Raw genomic sequence first — 15,772 nt, forward strand, 5'->3', positions numbered from 1 at the left:
TGTTCCCCCCCATCTTTTTTTTTGGCTGCGGCATGAGGGATCTTAGCTCCCCGACCGGGAATGGAACCCATGCCCTCTGCAGTGGAAGAGCGGAGTCTTATTAACCATGGACCGCCAGGGAAGTCCCTCCCCCTCCATCTTTACTCTCTCCTTTATCTTCTTTCTCAGTGAACAGCTTCATTATCCATCCAATGAGTCCATGTAAAACATCTGGGGATCATGGCATGTACCCCTTCCTCACACTCAGTGTATTCATCTTACCGTCAGGTAATCTGGAAAGAACCGTCCTAATATTTCAAAGACCCCTCTTTCCTGCTGGATTCACTCTGTCAATTCCCTTTTCTGACTGTCTATACTTCTTGCTGGGATTTTACTGCAACAGATCTGACGACAGACCTCCTCTGCATTAGATTCCCTAGTGGATTCAGTGTCAGGTTTGGAATTCCTTAATTAAGCATGCAGAGCCTTACATGTCTTTGCTTCTGCCTACTATTCTAGTCTTTTTTTCTTGCCAGTCTAGATATCTACAATATACCTCTCATTCTGTAACATGTACAGCTCCCCTAAGATATTATACTCAATATGTCCAGGCCTTATCACATGCCAGTTCACACTGCCCGAAACATTCTTTTTTTTTTTTTCTTCCTTCTACCTAAATCTAACTCAAAGGTAGGTTAACTGTCATTTCCTTTTGGACACTAACTTGGAATCACATCTAACTTTCTCCCCAACAGACACACACACACACACACACACACACACACACACTTCTCTCTCATTTGGATGCCCTCATCCGTGCTTACAAAACTCCCAGTGTGCAGATTCTCCTAGCATGTATCTTTTGCAACTGAAATCATTGCTTTATCTGTCTCTACATTAGATAGTTAACTCCATGAGGCCAGGGGTTTTATCTGTTTTGAGTTTGAATCCCCAGCCTATAGATAGTGTTCAAAAAAACAGTGAATTTTCAATGAATATAATCGAATTTTTACTGCATTTCATTCATTTACCTTTCTGGGCTCCATTTTCCTCATTTATGAAAGTGAAGAGTAGACTAGTCAATGGGTCTCAAATTCTACACCTCACACTATTTGCATTAAAGCATCTGAGAGCTACAAAAATAAAACAACCCCTTAAAAATAGGAAAAACCCATGGAATTCCCTGGCGGTCCAGTGGTTAGGACTCCACACTTCCACTGCAGGGGGCATGGGTTAGATCCCTGGTCGGGGAACTAAGATCTTCCATGCCATGTGGCATGACCAAAAAACTAGGAAAAACCCATATTACCACACCTGACTCTCAAAGATTCTGACCAGTATACCCGGGGAAGGGCTGTAGAATTTGTTTCCGATATGTAACCAGGTTTGGAATCACCTGGTCTAGAAGCTCTCTGAGCTCTAGAAATCATTCAAATGTTCTGTGTTTCCTACAGAAGAGATGCCACATTTCTTAGTCTGCTGTTCAAGGTCTCTTTCCCTGAACCCTTTTTTTTCCCTCCAGTTTCGGGTGTCACTTTCACCTGCTTGCATTTTCTGATCCAGTCATGCTGAATTGCTTATAGAAAGAACTATACATGCTGGCTTTTTCTGCAAGGAAAGCCCCACTATTGTGCAAACTCCAGGATGAAGCTTAGGTAACAACACTTCCATGAGTAAGTCTCTGCTTCTTCCTTTCCCCCTTTTAGATCTGTTTTTTGCTTCTATAATGGTATTTGGTATTGTATTATATCATCCTTGAGCTTCTTTTTCTTTTCAATTTATTCTTCTATTTTTTTTTAAATTTTTGGCTGCGTTGGGTCTTTGTTGTTGCACGCGGGCTTTCTCTGGTTGCGGCGAGCGGGCGCTACTCTTCGTTGCGGTGCACGGGCTTCTCGTTGCGGTGACTTCTCTTATTGCGGAGCACAGGCTCTAGGCACGCGGGCTTCAGTAGTTGTGGCATGACGACTCAGTAGTTGTGGCTCACTAGCTCTAGAGCACAGGCTCATTAGTTGTGGTGCACGGGCTTAGTTGCTCCACAGCATGTGGGATCTTCCCGGACCAGGGATCGAACCTGGTGTCCCCTGCATTGGCGGGCGGATTCTTAACCACTGAGCCACCGGGGAAGCCCCCATCGTCTTTGAGCTTCTTGAAGACACAGAACAATTATTCAATGAGTGCTCTTTCAATTCTTTATTGTGGCAATTTACTTACTCCTTAAACAAATATTTATTGAGAATCTGCTATCTAAATTGAGAACCCACCAATCTAAATTTATGCCATTTTATCCTTCTACTAATAATATTGCAAGCATTGTTACCATTTTGCAAACGAGAAAACAAAGGCTTATAGAAGTTCACCACTTGAATAGCCAGCCACATTGCTGTTTAATTGTTGGAACAGAATTAGTGTCCAGGAGTTTCTGATGTCACTTTCTTCACACTACCATGTTTTTCTTAAGGGAAAAAAATTTTAAAAATAAAGAGAAATATGATTTAAAGTGGATTCTCCCAAACCTATTTCCTCATTCCTGGGTAAGTGGTGACTCACTTTTAAAAACTGAGGCAACATTGATCCATAACATTATATAAGTTTCATGGGCATGGCATTGTATTTTGACTTCTGTATACACTCCAATGTGCTCACCACCAAAAGTTTAGTTTCCATCCATCACCATACAGTTGACCCCCTTTACACATTTCAACCTCCCTAAAGCTGATTTAAATCACTTCTTGGAAGCCACATTCCGATAAACTAGAGTTTGCTGTAAATTCAGATGAAATCAGTACAGTTTAGCCCTTGTTTTAAGAGAGTTTGCAGGAAGAAAATTCCCAGTAGTAAAACCATAAAGAGGATTGCTTTGGGATTTGTTAGCAATTTAATTTAAAAATCAAAGTTTTTTTGCTTTTTCTTGTTCTTGTGTTTTAAGACAGGCTCACCTTTCCAAGGGCTTGGAAATTTGAATTAGGAATAAATGGTTGTAGAGAAGGCCAGAGATGGGACAGGATAGAGGTTTCTCTTGGGGAGCTAGAGGCCCTGCCACTTTCCTCTGAGGCTTGACAAGATTAAAAGCCAATTAAGGGACTTCCCTGGTGGTGCAGTGGTTAAGAATCCACCTGCCAATGCAGGGGACACGGGTTCGAGCCCTGGTCCAGGAAGATCCCACATGCCATGGAGCAACTAGGCCCGTGTGCCACAACTACTGAGCCTGTGCTCTAGAGCCCGCAAGCCACAACTACTGAGTCCGTGTGCCACAACTACTGAGCCTGTGCACCTAGAGCCCATGCTCTGCAACAAGAGAAGCCACCATGATGAGAAGCCCACGCACCATAGCCCTCGCTCGCTGCAACTAGAGAAAGCCGGCGTGCAGCAACAAAGATCCAATGCAGCCAAAAAAAAAAAAAAAAACCAAACAAACAAACTAATTAACATAAGAGCTAATATTTACTAAATGCATATTAGGTACTTGACATTTTGCTTACTTTCATACTTATTTGTTCAGTGTTTCCAAATGTTAGTCATTCCTGTATCACTTTTATGGATTTTGTTACCTCTAAGTGTCATCTACACTATTCATTACTTAATGTTTTTCCTTAAATGGACTTTAGTCATCCTTCTTTTTTCTTCTTGTTCTAAGCAGTAGTCCATAAGTATGAAGTCTAGTTATATATTTTTATATTTCAATTAAATATTTCTCACTTTACATTTTTCTGAAACATAATAAATACATTATTATTATTAATAAAATAAATACATTATTATTCAATTATTACCTGAAAATCATATATTGGACCATAGTTTGTGAGACACTTTGTTTCATTTAAATCCTCAAAATAACCCTTTGGGTTAAGAATGCTTATTATCATTTGCATTCAAAAGGGAAAAGTGAGGCAAAAAGAGATTGAATAACTTGCCTAATGTTATAAGCTGAGAAGTTTGAACTCAAACTCAAACTCACAGTTTGAACTCAGATCTGTAGTATTCCAAAACCCAAGCCCTAAAATATGATGACATTCTTCAGCCAGCCCTGGGAAAGATTTCACTCATACCTCCAATTTTGTATATGCTGTAACTGTAACCGTAAAAATATGAATGTGCCTGAAATTGACTGAAAGGAAAATAAAAAATTAAAATAGATGTGTGGGGTTGACTTTCCTTTTCATTTTTTCCCCAAAGACATTAATGTTACTCTTGTTTTGCTCTTATGATTGAAAAAAAAAGGTACAGAGATCTCTAAGATAATCTCTCTGTTCAGTCCCAACGTTTCAGAAGTCCAATTTAATACCAGTATTCATTCAGTGGTTTTGTAAAATTGTGTGAATCTAACTGCTTATTAAAATATTCTTAAACATATTAAGAATGGTATCAGCCATGAGTTGATTTTGATGTGCTAGGTGCCCCATCCTTGCCTCTGCGGGCTCAGTCACAGAGGGTGGTACTGAAAGTTTTTAGGAAAACAGATTTGTTTGAGCAATGAGGAGTGAGAATTTTTTCCAAGCACCTGTGAATTGTTTATGCTAATTGGGTCATAGCTGATGCTGACCATGTGTGGGCTGCATCTTTAATCCACTCTCTATATGCTGTATGCGAAAGCAGGAGTTATTAATTGAGCGGAATTATTTTATTGTATTTTCATCTGACTTTCTTCCTCTGTCATCCTCTCATCTCCTCTCTCTTGTTTGTCTCTTGTCCTCATGCCCTTCTTATGAGCCCTGAATCGCAATATGTGACAAAGCAGATGCTTGCTGGGGGCAAAAGCACAAAGAGCATTGGAAGGCCGTGTGTGGGTAAATGGTCAACACCAAGAATGCTCCTCTGTGTACAGAGAAATGTCCCGTTCAAGGGCACACTCCAGAAATGGAAGGTTGGATTTCACGGTCATCTGTATATGGATAGAATTGGCAGCCTGGCTAGCTCCACAGTATCTTTTCTCTAGATCTGCCTTCATCCTCTCCTTCACAATGTTCCCTGCATTAAACACAGGTTTGGAGAGCCTGAATGTGAGCAATTAGAGGTCGAAAATGGAGTGTGTGGGAAGTTAGGAGGAAAGGCTTGGTAGTTAGCTTGTCATCCATGACTGAAGTACAGTGGGCTGCTTCCTGGCTAGAGTTATAGAAAGAAAAAGCAACTAAAAAAAAAAAAACCCAAAGCAAGTATTTGTTGCAGGTGATGACTTGAGCACCATAAACAAAAGGCTGGAAACTATATAAGAAAAGCGTCATCTGAAGCACATCTCAGAGACAAGCGTCCGAAAAATAGTATGACGACATGTAAACTACTTGGTTAGGACATCACAGTGAGGGGATGTGGCCAGTTTTGCTGTGCTGGGCCTAGCAGGACTCTGAAGGGCAGATCAGTGAATGGAAAAGATGACAATCCAACTGGCAACTGTGCCCCAAATGAGAATACAGTTGCTTTACGATCACTGTTTTCGCCTCAATCCTTAAGGAGCAAATTAGATATGAGGTCCTGATACCTAAGGTCCAGATATGAGTCACATGTAAGACCATGACATTAAAGTTTTGGGGGGACAGGCCAGGAGAAGGAAGACAACTTGGCTCCCACTCGGCAAGACTCCTAGAAACACCGTGGCCAGGCTTTCAACGAGTGGTTCTCAGGATGTGTGGCTCCTATATGGGGCTTAGGTGGGTATCTACGGTCACCTTTCATTGAGTCTGGTCGGAAGCAGGAGTGGGAATGGTAGCTGGTTTAATCAACCCCAAAGTATAAGGAATAGACTAGGCAGTAAAGGTCTAAAGAAGGAAGGGGAAAGGAATCTTAACCAAGGTACAGCTCAGAGCTAGTTTCCAGAAGATGTTCAGAGCAACTTTTGAATTGATCTCAATTAAGTTCATCAGAGTTACGTTGAAGAGTTCCCCTCTTCCAGAATTCTACTTTTAGGCAGAGTAAGAACTCAGCCTCACAGACTGTTGTACACTAAAAAGTCCTTCTAAGAAGGGTACTATTCAGGAACCCTTGGAAACCTATCTTAAAAGGTTAATTCTCTTCAATAGTACACCAACTCCCTCCTGCTGCATTTTTTTCTTCTGCTTTTTTTTTCTGTTTTATAGAAGATATATCAGAGTTGATGACTTTCTTCCATTTCCTGCATCTCCATGTTTTGAAAATTATTTTTATCTGTCCCTCCCTTCAGCCTTAAGCAGAGTCTCTATTTCCAACTAAAGATTTTAATTCTTTAAAGGTCGTAGGAAGTTCTATTTTCTCAATCATGAATTGTCAGAAGTCCTTTCCCTGAATCCCAAGTTTCTCTTCATAATGCAGATTTAAGCATTTTCATTCCTTCAGTTCAACAGAGACCTTTAATACTTCTACTGTGTACTTCAATACTTCTACTGTGTACCGAGGATGGTACTAGGCACCCAGAAAATGGTATTTAAGGAGATCACCATGATCTAGGTAGGTAACAGGCACCTAATAACAAAACAATAGCATCAGTAGCTAATCAATAATAACAATGTACTAAACACTTCATAGGCAGACTTGCTTTCATTCTCAAAATCCCCTATGAATTTGGAGCCAGTGTTACATGCATTTTGATTAGGACCCTGAGGCTTAGAGAAGTGAAGCCATGTACGTGAGCTCATGCGTCTACTAAGTGGTGGAAGCAAAATAATACAGCACGCTAGTGGCTAGAATGTAAGCTGAACAGATTATGGGAGAGAGTCCTGGAAAAGTCAGGCAAGATTTCACAGAGGAGGTGACCTTGGGGCTGGGTCTTAAACACAGGAAACAAAATAGCATGAACTGGGGAATTCCCTGGCGGTCCGGCGGTTAGGATTCCGTGCTTTCACTGCCGAGGGCGTGGGTTCAATCCCTGGTTGGGGAACTAAGATCCCACAAACAAACAAGCAAACAAAAAAGCAAAAAAAAAAAAAAAAAAAGCACAAACACATTCTGTGCAGATGACTATTGTCAACGGTTTGCAAATAACTGAGTGCAACCAAATGTCTTTGTCTCCGGGGGCCGTGTGAATAAGTCCCAGAGGTTTAGAGTTTAAGTTTAGAGTACATTTAACTCAAAGCTAAAGATTGAAAAACCAGCTGTTCTGACAGATTTCCCAGGGTGGAGGAAAGGTAGAGCTGGAAGGTGGTTGAGGGGAGGGGCGGGGAGGAAATGGTTGAGAGGGGATTGTAGATGAATTTCTATTTCCAAATACAACTTGGAGAGACTCTTAGCTGCTCACTGTGGCATTCATCAGTGGTCAAAACCGGCATTTCCCTTTGTTGAACAAGACAATGTAGATGACAGAAAAGATGCATTATGACGATGTAACAATGACTACAGCACCTGGTTCCAACGCCCAGAGTTATTTAAAATGACAAAAGAGGGGAAATTGTGGGCAGGAGTCATAAATTTGATTGTCTAGTAACGTTAGTCAAATGGCTGCCTTTTAATGTGTTTTCCCCTTTACATATAATTTATTTTATTTATTTATTCTTTAACATCTTTATGAGAGTATAATTGCTTTACAATGGTGTGTTAGTTTCTGCTTCATAACAAAGTGAATCAGTTATACATATACATGTTCCCATTTCTCTTCCCTCTTGCGTCTCCCTCCCTCCCACCTTCCCTATCCCACCCCTCTAGGTGGTCACAAAGCACAGAGCTGATCTCCCTGTGCTATGCGGCTGCTTCCCACTAGCTATCTGTTTTACATTTGGTAGTGTATATGTGCCCATGCCACTCTCTCACTTTGTCCCAGCTTACCCTTCCCCCTCCCTGTGTCCTCAAGTCCATTCTCTACATCTGCGTCTTTATTCCTGTCCTGCCCCTAGGTTCTTCAGAACCATTTTTTTCTTTAGATTCCTTATGTATGTGTTAGCATACAGTATTTGCTTTTCTCTTTGACTTACTTCACTCTGTATGACAGACTCTAGGTCCATCCACCTTACTTATTATTTGTAATAACTCAATTTCATTTATTTTTATGGCTGAGTAATATTCCATTGTGCATATGTGCCACATCTTCTTTATCCATTCATCTGTCAGTGGACACTTAGGTTGCTTCCATGTCCTGGCTATTGTAAATAGTGCTGCAATGAACATTGTGGTAATGACTCTTTTTGAATTATGGTTTCCTCAGGGTATATGCCCGGTAGTGGGATCCCCTTGCATATAACTTAAAACACCCAAAGACATTGATGGTCTTGGAGAAAAGAAATCTAAAGCAGTAGAATGGGCATTCGTTGGTAAGAAGAGATCTAATTCTAGTCTCCACCTTCTCACTAGAAGCTATGTGATTTGGGCATGTGGCTGAACCACTCTGAGCTTCACCATCTCCGGAAGTGTGATTTGCTCACAAATGTTACCCTTACTACGCGGGGGGGCTGTTGGAGTCAGATATACTTGAATTCAAACCCTGGCTATGCTACTATCTAAATGTGGAGTCCTTTCTAATCTTTGAAATGAGCATTATAATTCCTGTTTCCCCAGGTTCCCTGAGGACTAACAGATACAGTGAATACACAGAAGGCAGCACCTGATACATAGTCCAGTCCTTTTTTTAAAAAAAACCAGTCCATTTGCACCTTTCCAACGGTTTGGACTTATTTAAAGGGAAAGACCTAGGTAAAGAAACTCAGGCAAGAATAGCTGCGTGATGTGCTAAAATGTCCTTTACCATAAAATGGGAGGTCAGTAGTTCATAGCCCTGGTTGCACATTTGAATCACCGGGGACAATTTAAAAGATTCCCAAGTATGGGACTTAACCGCCAGTGATTCTGACTTAATTGCTTTTGCCCTGGGACTCCAGCCTCGAGGGCATAAAGGCTCACCAGGTGTTTCTAATGTGCACTAGATTCAATCATTGCTTCTCAAGCTTTGCCATAAAGTACCCGGCAATCTTGTTAAACGTAGATTCTAATTCTCTAGGTCTGGGGTGTCTGAGTTCTGCATTTTTAACAAGCTCCCAGATGAAGCTGATGCTGCTAGTCTGGAATCAAACTGAGTAATTAGTGTTCCATAACAATTCTCAACCTTCAGTGTCCAGCAGGATAACCCAGCGGCTTGTGGCCAATGTAGCCCTGGGACCTGGGTCTGGCCCTCACAAATTCTGTTTTACTTGGTTTAGGGAGGGGCAAGGAAAGTCATGGAACTATAGTGTCCATTTCAACCTGAAAATCCTATGATGCCAATTTTGTGATTTTATAATATGATTTCTCTCCCAGTTTAACGGCTCTGTAAAAAAAAATTACAGCGTCTGTAGTAGAGCGTGTGGAATATCATTGTCAGAAACATGAAAGATGGGTGAACTCAAAGTATGTGATGTCAAGACATGGTTGATCTTTATATCACGTGCACCTTCAACCTCCAAAATTCTCCCTTTGAGTTCATGGGGACTTTTCACGGACTCTCTGTGTGAGCAGGGCTTATTGTTGACGAAGCACTCCCAGATGAACCGGGAGAGCACCCTTCACTGACAGAATGACCCTGGACTTTTTTCTGCTCTTCGCAGCACACCATGCTTTCTAAAGCAGAATCCCCAGAGAAGCGGGCTCACCTTCCTTACCTCCAAGGAAAAACGGAGATGGGAGAAAATAACAAGCTGTTGTATTCAGCAGAGCAGAGGACTGACTTTTGAAAATCTCTGGGAATTTCAGCAGAATCTGTCCCAGGATAGATATTAGATCATTTTCCTTCTTTTTCTTTTTCTTATCCTCCTGGATTCCTCTTGCTTTTACTAGCTCAAAACACCCTCTACCTAGCGACAGGTTTTTTGCCACTTTCCAAGAATAATTGAAAAACAACCATGATGGGGTCAGAAACATTGTTAATTCTGATACTGTTGCTTTGGATAACCGTTTTGCATTAATTAATATAGAAGGGGCTGGATCCCCAAAAGTATATGAATTTGTAAATCAACTGATGCAAGGATAGTAATGTGGAAAATGAAAGTCTTATTTTCTTCCTTTCCCCTTTAAAAGTATTTACACCTGTCCTTGATCAGTCTATAGAAATGTCTGTATTCCCTCGAGAATGGACATCTCAAGAATGCAATAACCACACACCAGTTTAGCCAAGGGAATCAATCCTAGGACATCCACATTCCAGGTACTTAACTCAATACTGTATTTCCATTTGGGCCTTTTTCATAGAAGAGGGTATCCAGTGGAGGCTCCTTGACCTCAGTAATATCCCTTTGAACCTGGGCTGGGCTGGCCAAGTAGAAAGCTGCCATGTGCTATGATTTAACAGCAGCACAAGGCCCTAATGGCCTCACATGCCCTTCTCAAGAGCCAGCCACCATGCTGCCCTCCTTCCACTGGTTCTTGGGATCTTGCCGGTGGTGAGATACGGGCTTTAGTCACCTACATGCACATTTGGTTCAGAAAGGGAGGGGTGTAAGCCATGGTCCTCAGCCACTGGGAGACCTTTATCAGGCCGAGGGGCTTGTTATCCAGGAAAGACTATGGCGTCGGTGCTGAGCGGAAGGGAGCTGCTGTGAAGGAGGTGGAACAACGCAGTGACAAGCCTCCCATCATAGTGGCAGCAAAACTCCAGCAAGGAGACCCTGGGGGTGACTGGTCCTAGGTGGTGGGGTTCTGGGGAAGGTGTTGGTGGGAGAGGGGCTTTCAGTTTCAAGTGATGTGTAGGACTAGGTAGATAGTAGAAGTTGGTCTTGGTTCTCCCTATTTTTCAGTTTTGCCCCGAGTTAGCTTTTGATGTGACAATAAAACAATCACTGTTTTTTTCAAATTAATTTTTTAAAATTAATTTTAAAATTAATTTTTAATTTTTAAAAATTTAGTTTTTAAATTTTAGTTTTAAAATTTTAAAAATTTAAAAATTTTAGTTTTAAAATTAATTTTTCTTTTTTTTTTTTTTGCTAAAAATAGGAGGTTCACTCCTATCAGGTAACATTCTTGTTTGCAAGGCAGTGAAATCTCCAACAGAGGAGAGATGGCCTTTTGCAAAGGTGTTTATTTCATTGATTTGCTTATGTATGGCATTTCCCATGTGGCAGTTTAAAGCACTTTCAATTCTTACCTCGTTATTGCTCTTAACAACTTATGAATTGGGCACTATTATTGTTTCCATTTTTCAGAGGAGGAAATTAAAAATTCAAAGGTTAGTTTTCCCAGGTTGACTGTGGCAGACCCAGGTTTGAACCTAGGCAGTAAGGATTTGGTTGTAACCACTGTGCTATCCTGCCTCTGAGGCTGGGGACATCCCATTCTGGGGTGGAAGGAGAGAAATCAGACAGGATGGACTGGTTCTTAAATGCTGGTCCCCAGAAGAGTGTGAGAGCTGGGGAATTGTCATTGGAGCTCTTGCTTAAAAGGCAAACCGCTAAGACTTATACCTGGATTTCTGATTCAGGAGGCCTGGGGGTTGTTTAGGAAACCCTCACTCTCACTACAGATCCAAGATTCCCTGATCGCAACATCATTCTGATTACCCTAAAATGAACGTGCTCTCATCAGGGAGCCACAGTCAGTAGCTTATGCTACCACCTCCCATGCCTTTTCCAGTCCTTCCAGCTCTGGTGTCTAAACCATAGTCACTGATGGCGACAATTCTGTCCACTCCACCCCAAACTCCATCTGGCGACAACCACCAGACTGCCTTGCGTCCTCTGAGTCTCCCACACCCTGACTGTTTGCCTTCCATAAATGCCTGGAGCCCACAGTCCTCTTAAAGGCTTAAACTGTGTCTACTGCAAGGCAAAATGGGCATCTTTATTATCTATAATTCACTGCCACTCCCCTTCTCTGCTCTGCCAGCAGAGACACGGCTCAGGTGTCTGACCCCAGCACCAGATGTTATTCTCCTGTTCAAATGGAAATGGACAGAGGCAGCAATGTTTAAACTCAGAGCCAGAGATGGGATTGAGCCCTGCCTCAGCCCCCTTCTCCTTCTGGCCTCCGTTCTCCATCTGTTCCCAGCACCTTCTGACTTGCAGACCCAGAAGGGGTTGGAAGTTCTGACCAGTCTCTCACCCTTCTTCTACCTCAGTAACATTTTCATGTCCCTTTAAGTGGCTGAAAGGAGCAACGCTGACTACACACACCCACAGGAATGAGGAGAATTAGCTATTGTCTCACTTTTGCTAATGGAGGCTCTGCTGATGAGCATACTGACCCCAGCCAATCAACCAGATGATTACCAGCCCCTCTTGACTTGAAGAAGACGGGATCCTGCCCAGGAAAATGGAAGCAGAGAAGGAGGCTTGCAAGCCCTTGAGTTTGCCATGAGAAATTGGCTTAAGAGCTAGGGAAAAACCACTTCAGACAAGACAACTGGGGAAGCCGAGGCAGAATATCATAAGCGCCCTCTGTGAAGCACCCCTGTGTGAAGTACCCATTACCACATAACAGTGAAAGGTGCCAGGATTACCAAAACAGCATTTCCTTTTCTGTCCTGCCTCGTGGCTTTGAAGAATTGAACTACTTCTCTAAGAAAATGAAAGTTGCCTTTCTTCTCAGTGCATTACTTGTACCATTTGGGATATGCCCATCATCAGGTTGCTTTGACTGTATACCCTAAATATTCTATGGAGAAGAGAAAATAGGCTTTAAAAATATCTCCTGCCTGTCAGGAGAGCCCAGTAAATACGCCATCTTCTTCCTGTACTCTAATATGCTGGCAGAACATTCTAAGTGCACCCTGGAACAGAAGAACAAGCCAACTGGAGCCTAACTGACCATCTTGAAATCTGTAATAAAAAGGTACCTATCAGCCACACTTCACAACAGGCGTGTTCCTTAGTGCTTCCCAAGTACACTGTTAATTCCTTGAGGCAGTAATTGATTTCATCTAAACTAGATAAGACAGCTGTAGAAGCTCAAACCTTATCTCAGGAGCCCCTCATCCGGCTGGATTTCAATCGATAGGTCAGGGTGCCCTAGACCTACTTCTCTAGTGCAGTAGCTGCGCACTCAACCTTTTCCTGTGGCTGAAAGCATCCTCGAAGCCTTTCAAACCTAGACTTTGGTTGCAAGGAGTTGGAATAATTTTCTAACATAGCTTTCCAAGGGTTGTTTGTGTGAAAGCTGGGTAGGTTGCTTTTTAACTACATCAAGAAGTTTAGATGTATTCATTCTACTGCATGCCTGCCTCGGTTCCAGAAACAGTTCGGTAGGTTACCGATTGGGAAATCCCAGTTGCTGAACTTCTGCAGTAGAGCTTACACTGCTACAGTCCACACTGCACTGTTCATATAAAACCAACATGCAAATGAGAGGAGTTTCCTCTCTTTCTCCCATTTAATTACCTTGAGCTCCTTGGCTGTAGAAGAATCTTTGAGCTGACTCAACATCCAAGAGTCTATGCGCAGACTCGACATCCAGAAAATAATCCATTTTGGGATAATCCATCTTCGATGTTCCAGAAACAGTTTTACGACAAAATAGTCACTTGTATTGCCTATGGAAGAGGAAGAAAATACACAGTATTTTAGACTGTCAAATATGATTTTGGAAGAAGAGATACCCCATTATAATAGCCCATGATTTGACTGACATTCCCCGTTTTAAGTCCATCCCTCAACAGAGCTTTCCTACTGTAGGAGAAAATGCAGCCTTTCACCAACATTTATTAAAAGTAATATATGCTACACAGAAAATACAGATGATCCAGGCTAAAGAGAGATAACATACCGGTCTTTCCTTGCTGTGTATTAACCGGAAAATAAACTTTCAAATTTACATGCTCTCTGTTTTCATTTATCTCTGTCTGATAAATGACATCATTAAGTATCAGCCATTCTGAGTATGGATCCTCAGTTGATCCAGGGAGTTCTAATTCCCCCGGAGCAGCGAGCATCTCCCGGGAACCAGAGCCTCCACCTCTAGATGCCTTGCGTTTATGACACAGGCTGACATGTTTGCTGTAAAAATGCCTCGCACTCCTTCCTTTTAGCGATTTCCTCTAGCACGTTTTATAAAGTGCTAAGGATCATCACCTGCTTGCCTCTGACAGGCTGCTTTTGAGAAAGAACTCTGGTTTGTAGAGCAACGACAATTATTTCAGAATTGCAATGATCCCCGGGATATTATCGTGCACTAGCTTGTCAGGAAGCTAATACGCTTCATTAAAAAACATTCAGCCTGTTAGGTTCTTTCTAGCATTTGTAGCCTTTCCCCCATACTTGCACAAATGAAGTATCTCTATTTCTGCAGGATGTTTTTGGAAAGAGTTAACAAGACAAAGTCATTAAAATCAAACTCAGAAGGATAATCCAATTGGTTTTTCTTTCTAACAGTGCATATTTTAATTTAAGAAACCAAGTCTGGTAGGCGGAAACTTTAAAAAATATCCAAAGCTACCCCAACGGCAAGTCATACTTACTGCAAAAAAGAAAAGAAAAATAAATAAAATCAAGGGTTAACTGCCGGCAGTTAAGAGCAGGAGCAATTTCAGCCACCGTGTCTTTGATCTCACTAAACATTCCCGGTGAAAGTAAACAATTTTGATTGTTTGATTAGATCGGCGATGAATAATGTATACGGTCCGCTGGACTTCCTTTATCAGATAAAATGGCCAGAGCACGTTACCTTAGCAACGGAAGGTGACGCCAGCCTCAGTCTCTTTGTATCCTCCACTGCGAAAGAAGGAAATGACCAGGTTCTCGGGTAAAACTTTGGCAGAAAACCATCACCGTCAAAATCTACATGTCACCATCACGCGGGTCCGATGCCCCATCCCGCCCCCGACCACTACCCCTACCTCCATCCCCCGGCTGCCGCCGCCCATCTCTTAGGCAGAGTACTGTCATAGTCATTTTAAAAAATGCTTTGGGTTTAATTATTTATATAGCTCCAAGTCCCAGTTTTATTTGCAATTATAACACAATTACACGATTATGCAGTTAATATGGTAGAAAAGTTGTCGGGGCACCAGTTCCTACCCTAACGCAGGCTAAGGGGGGGTGGGGAAAGGCTGTTTTAGCTAGCATCAGTTACACATTCCCCTGTTATAATTAATACACGGATCAGTCACCAGCATCTGGGCTGAAAATAACTCTCTCCCCTTGCGTAAATCAGTCCCTGGAAGAAGCTTAGAAAGCTGTCTGGAATTTCCTAGGTTTTGAAAGTTGCATTATAACATAAATCTTTTGGGAGATTTCCCCCCCGGTAAAGGAAAGATAACCCCAAAAGATATATATGAAAGAGTCTTGCAGTTAGCAGATACTCACCAGCACTTGTTGGCCCCTTTCAATAGGACCCCGTAGAGCATAAAACGAAGCTGCCTCACGCCGCTGAGCCCACAAGCCCAAATGAACAGCTTCTAATTTTTCCTTCAATCTCAGTTCAAGAGCACCAAGCAGAGGCAAGTGATGGCTTTGCCCATTTTATATTGTGATGAAATACAACCCCTAAGAAGAGATCTGAGGGGAGCTGTTCTTTAGAACACATTAGACTGCTAATTTAAGAAAATTGAAAGGTTCTGTTTTACTGTCTTTTATGTGTTCTCTCTGCTACCCCCTCAATTTAATTTGCATTTAAAATTAGGCTCGTGGCTCCTTGGTTCTCCAAGGTGTGGAGTACTTTCTAATCACAATGGCTGCTTGGGCAGGGTTTGGTGCAATGCCACTTTTATTCTGAGCTGCAAAACAAGGTGGGGAATTATAATTGCGAGCTGTTTTCTGGAGTGAAATACAGAGTGAACATTGGATTTCACCCCCTCCCTCTTCTCTGGCCTTTCGTCCTCTTCCAGCCTCTGATTGCTTGGTCAAATCGCCAGCCTCAATCATGCCAATTTGTCTAAATGAGTTTCACTCTGTCTGAATGTAACAAAGTAAACCTCACAGCAAAAAGAAACTTTGGTTTGATA

At 42.0% G+C, this 15,772-nt stretch overlaps 1 protein-coding gene across 3 annotated transcripts in view; it reads right to left on the bottom strand.

The window, feature by feature from the left end:
- LOC132527706 (phosphatase and actin regulator 1-like) overlaps window positions 1-13,340 on the bottom strand; it is a 281,505-nt gene extending 268,165 nt beyond the window's left edge. For all 3 annotated transcript variants that reach the window (XM_060163687.1, XM_060163686.1, XM_060163685.1), the window contains exon 1: window positions 13,212-13,340. In XM_060163687.1, the coding sequence (XP_060019670.1) occupies window positions 13,212-13,314 (103 nt within the window). In that variant the 5' untranslated portion in view covers window positions 13,315-13,340. The remainder of the gene's footprint in view (window positions 1-13,211) is intronic.
- Between the last annotated feature and the right edge of the window lie 2,432 nt (window positions 13,341-15,772).

The sequence above is a fragment of the Lagenorhynchus albirostris genome, chromosome 10 (assembly GCF_949774975.1).
Source record: "Lagenorhynchus albirostris chromosome 10, mLagAlb1.1, whole genome shotgun sequence".
Taxonomy (NCBI): domain Eukaryota; kingdom Metazoa; phylum Chordata; class Mammalia; order Artiodactyla; family Delphinidae; genus Lagenorhynchus; species Lagenorhynchus albirostris.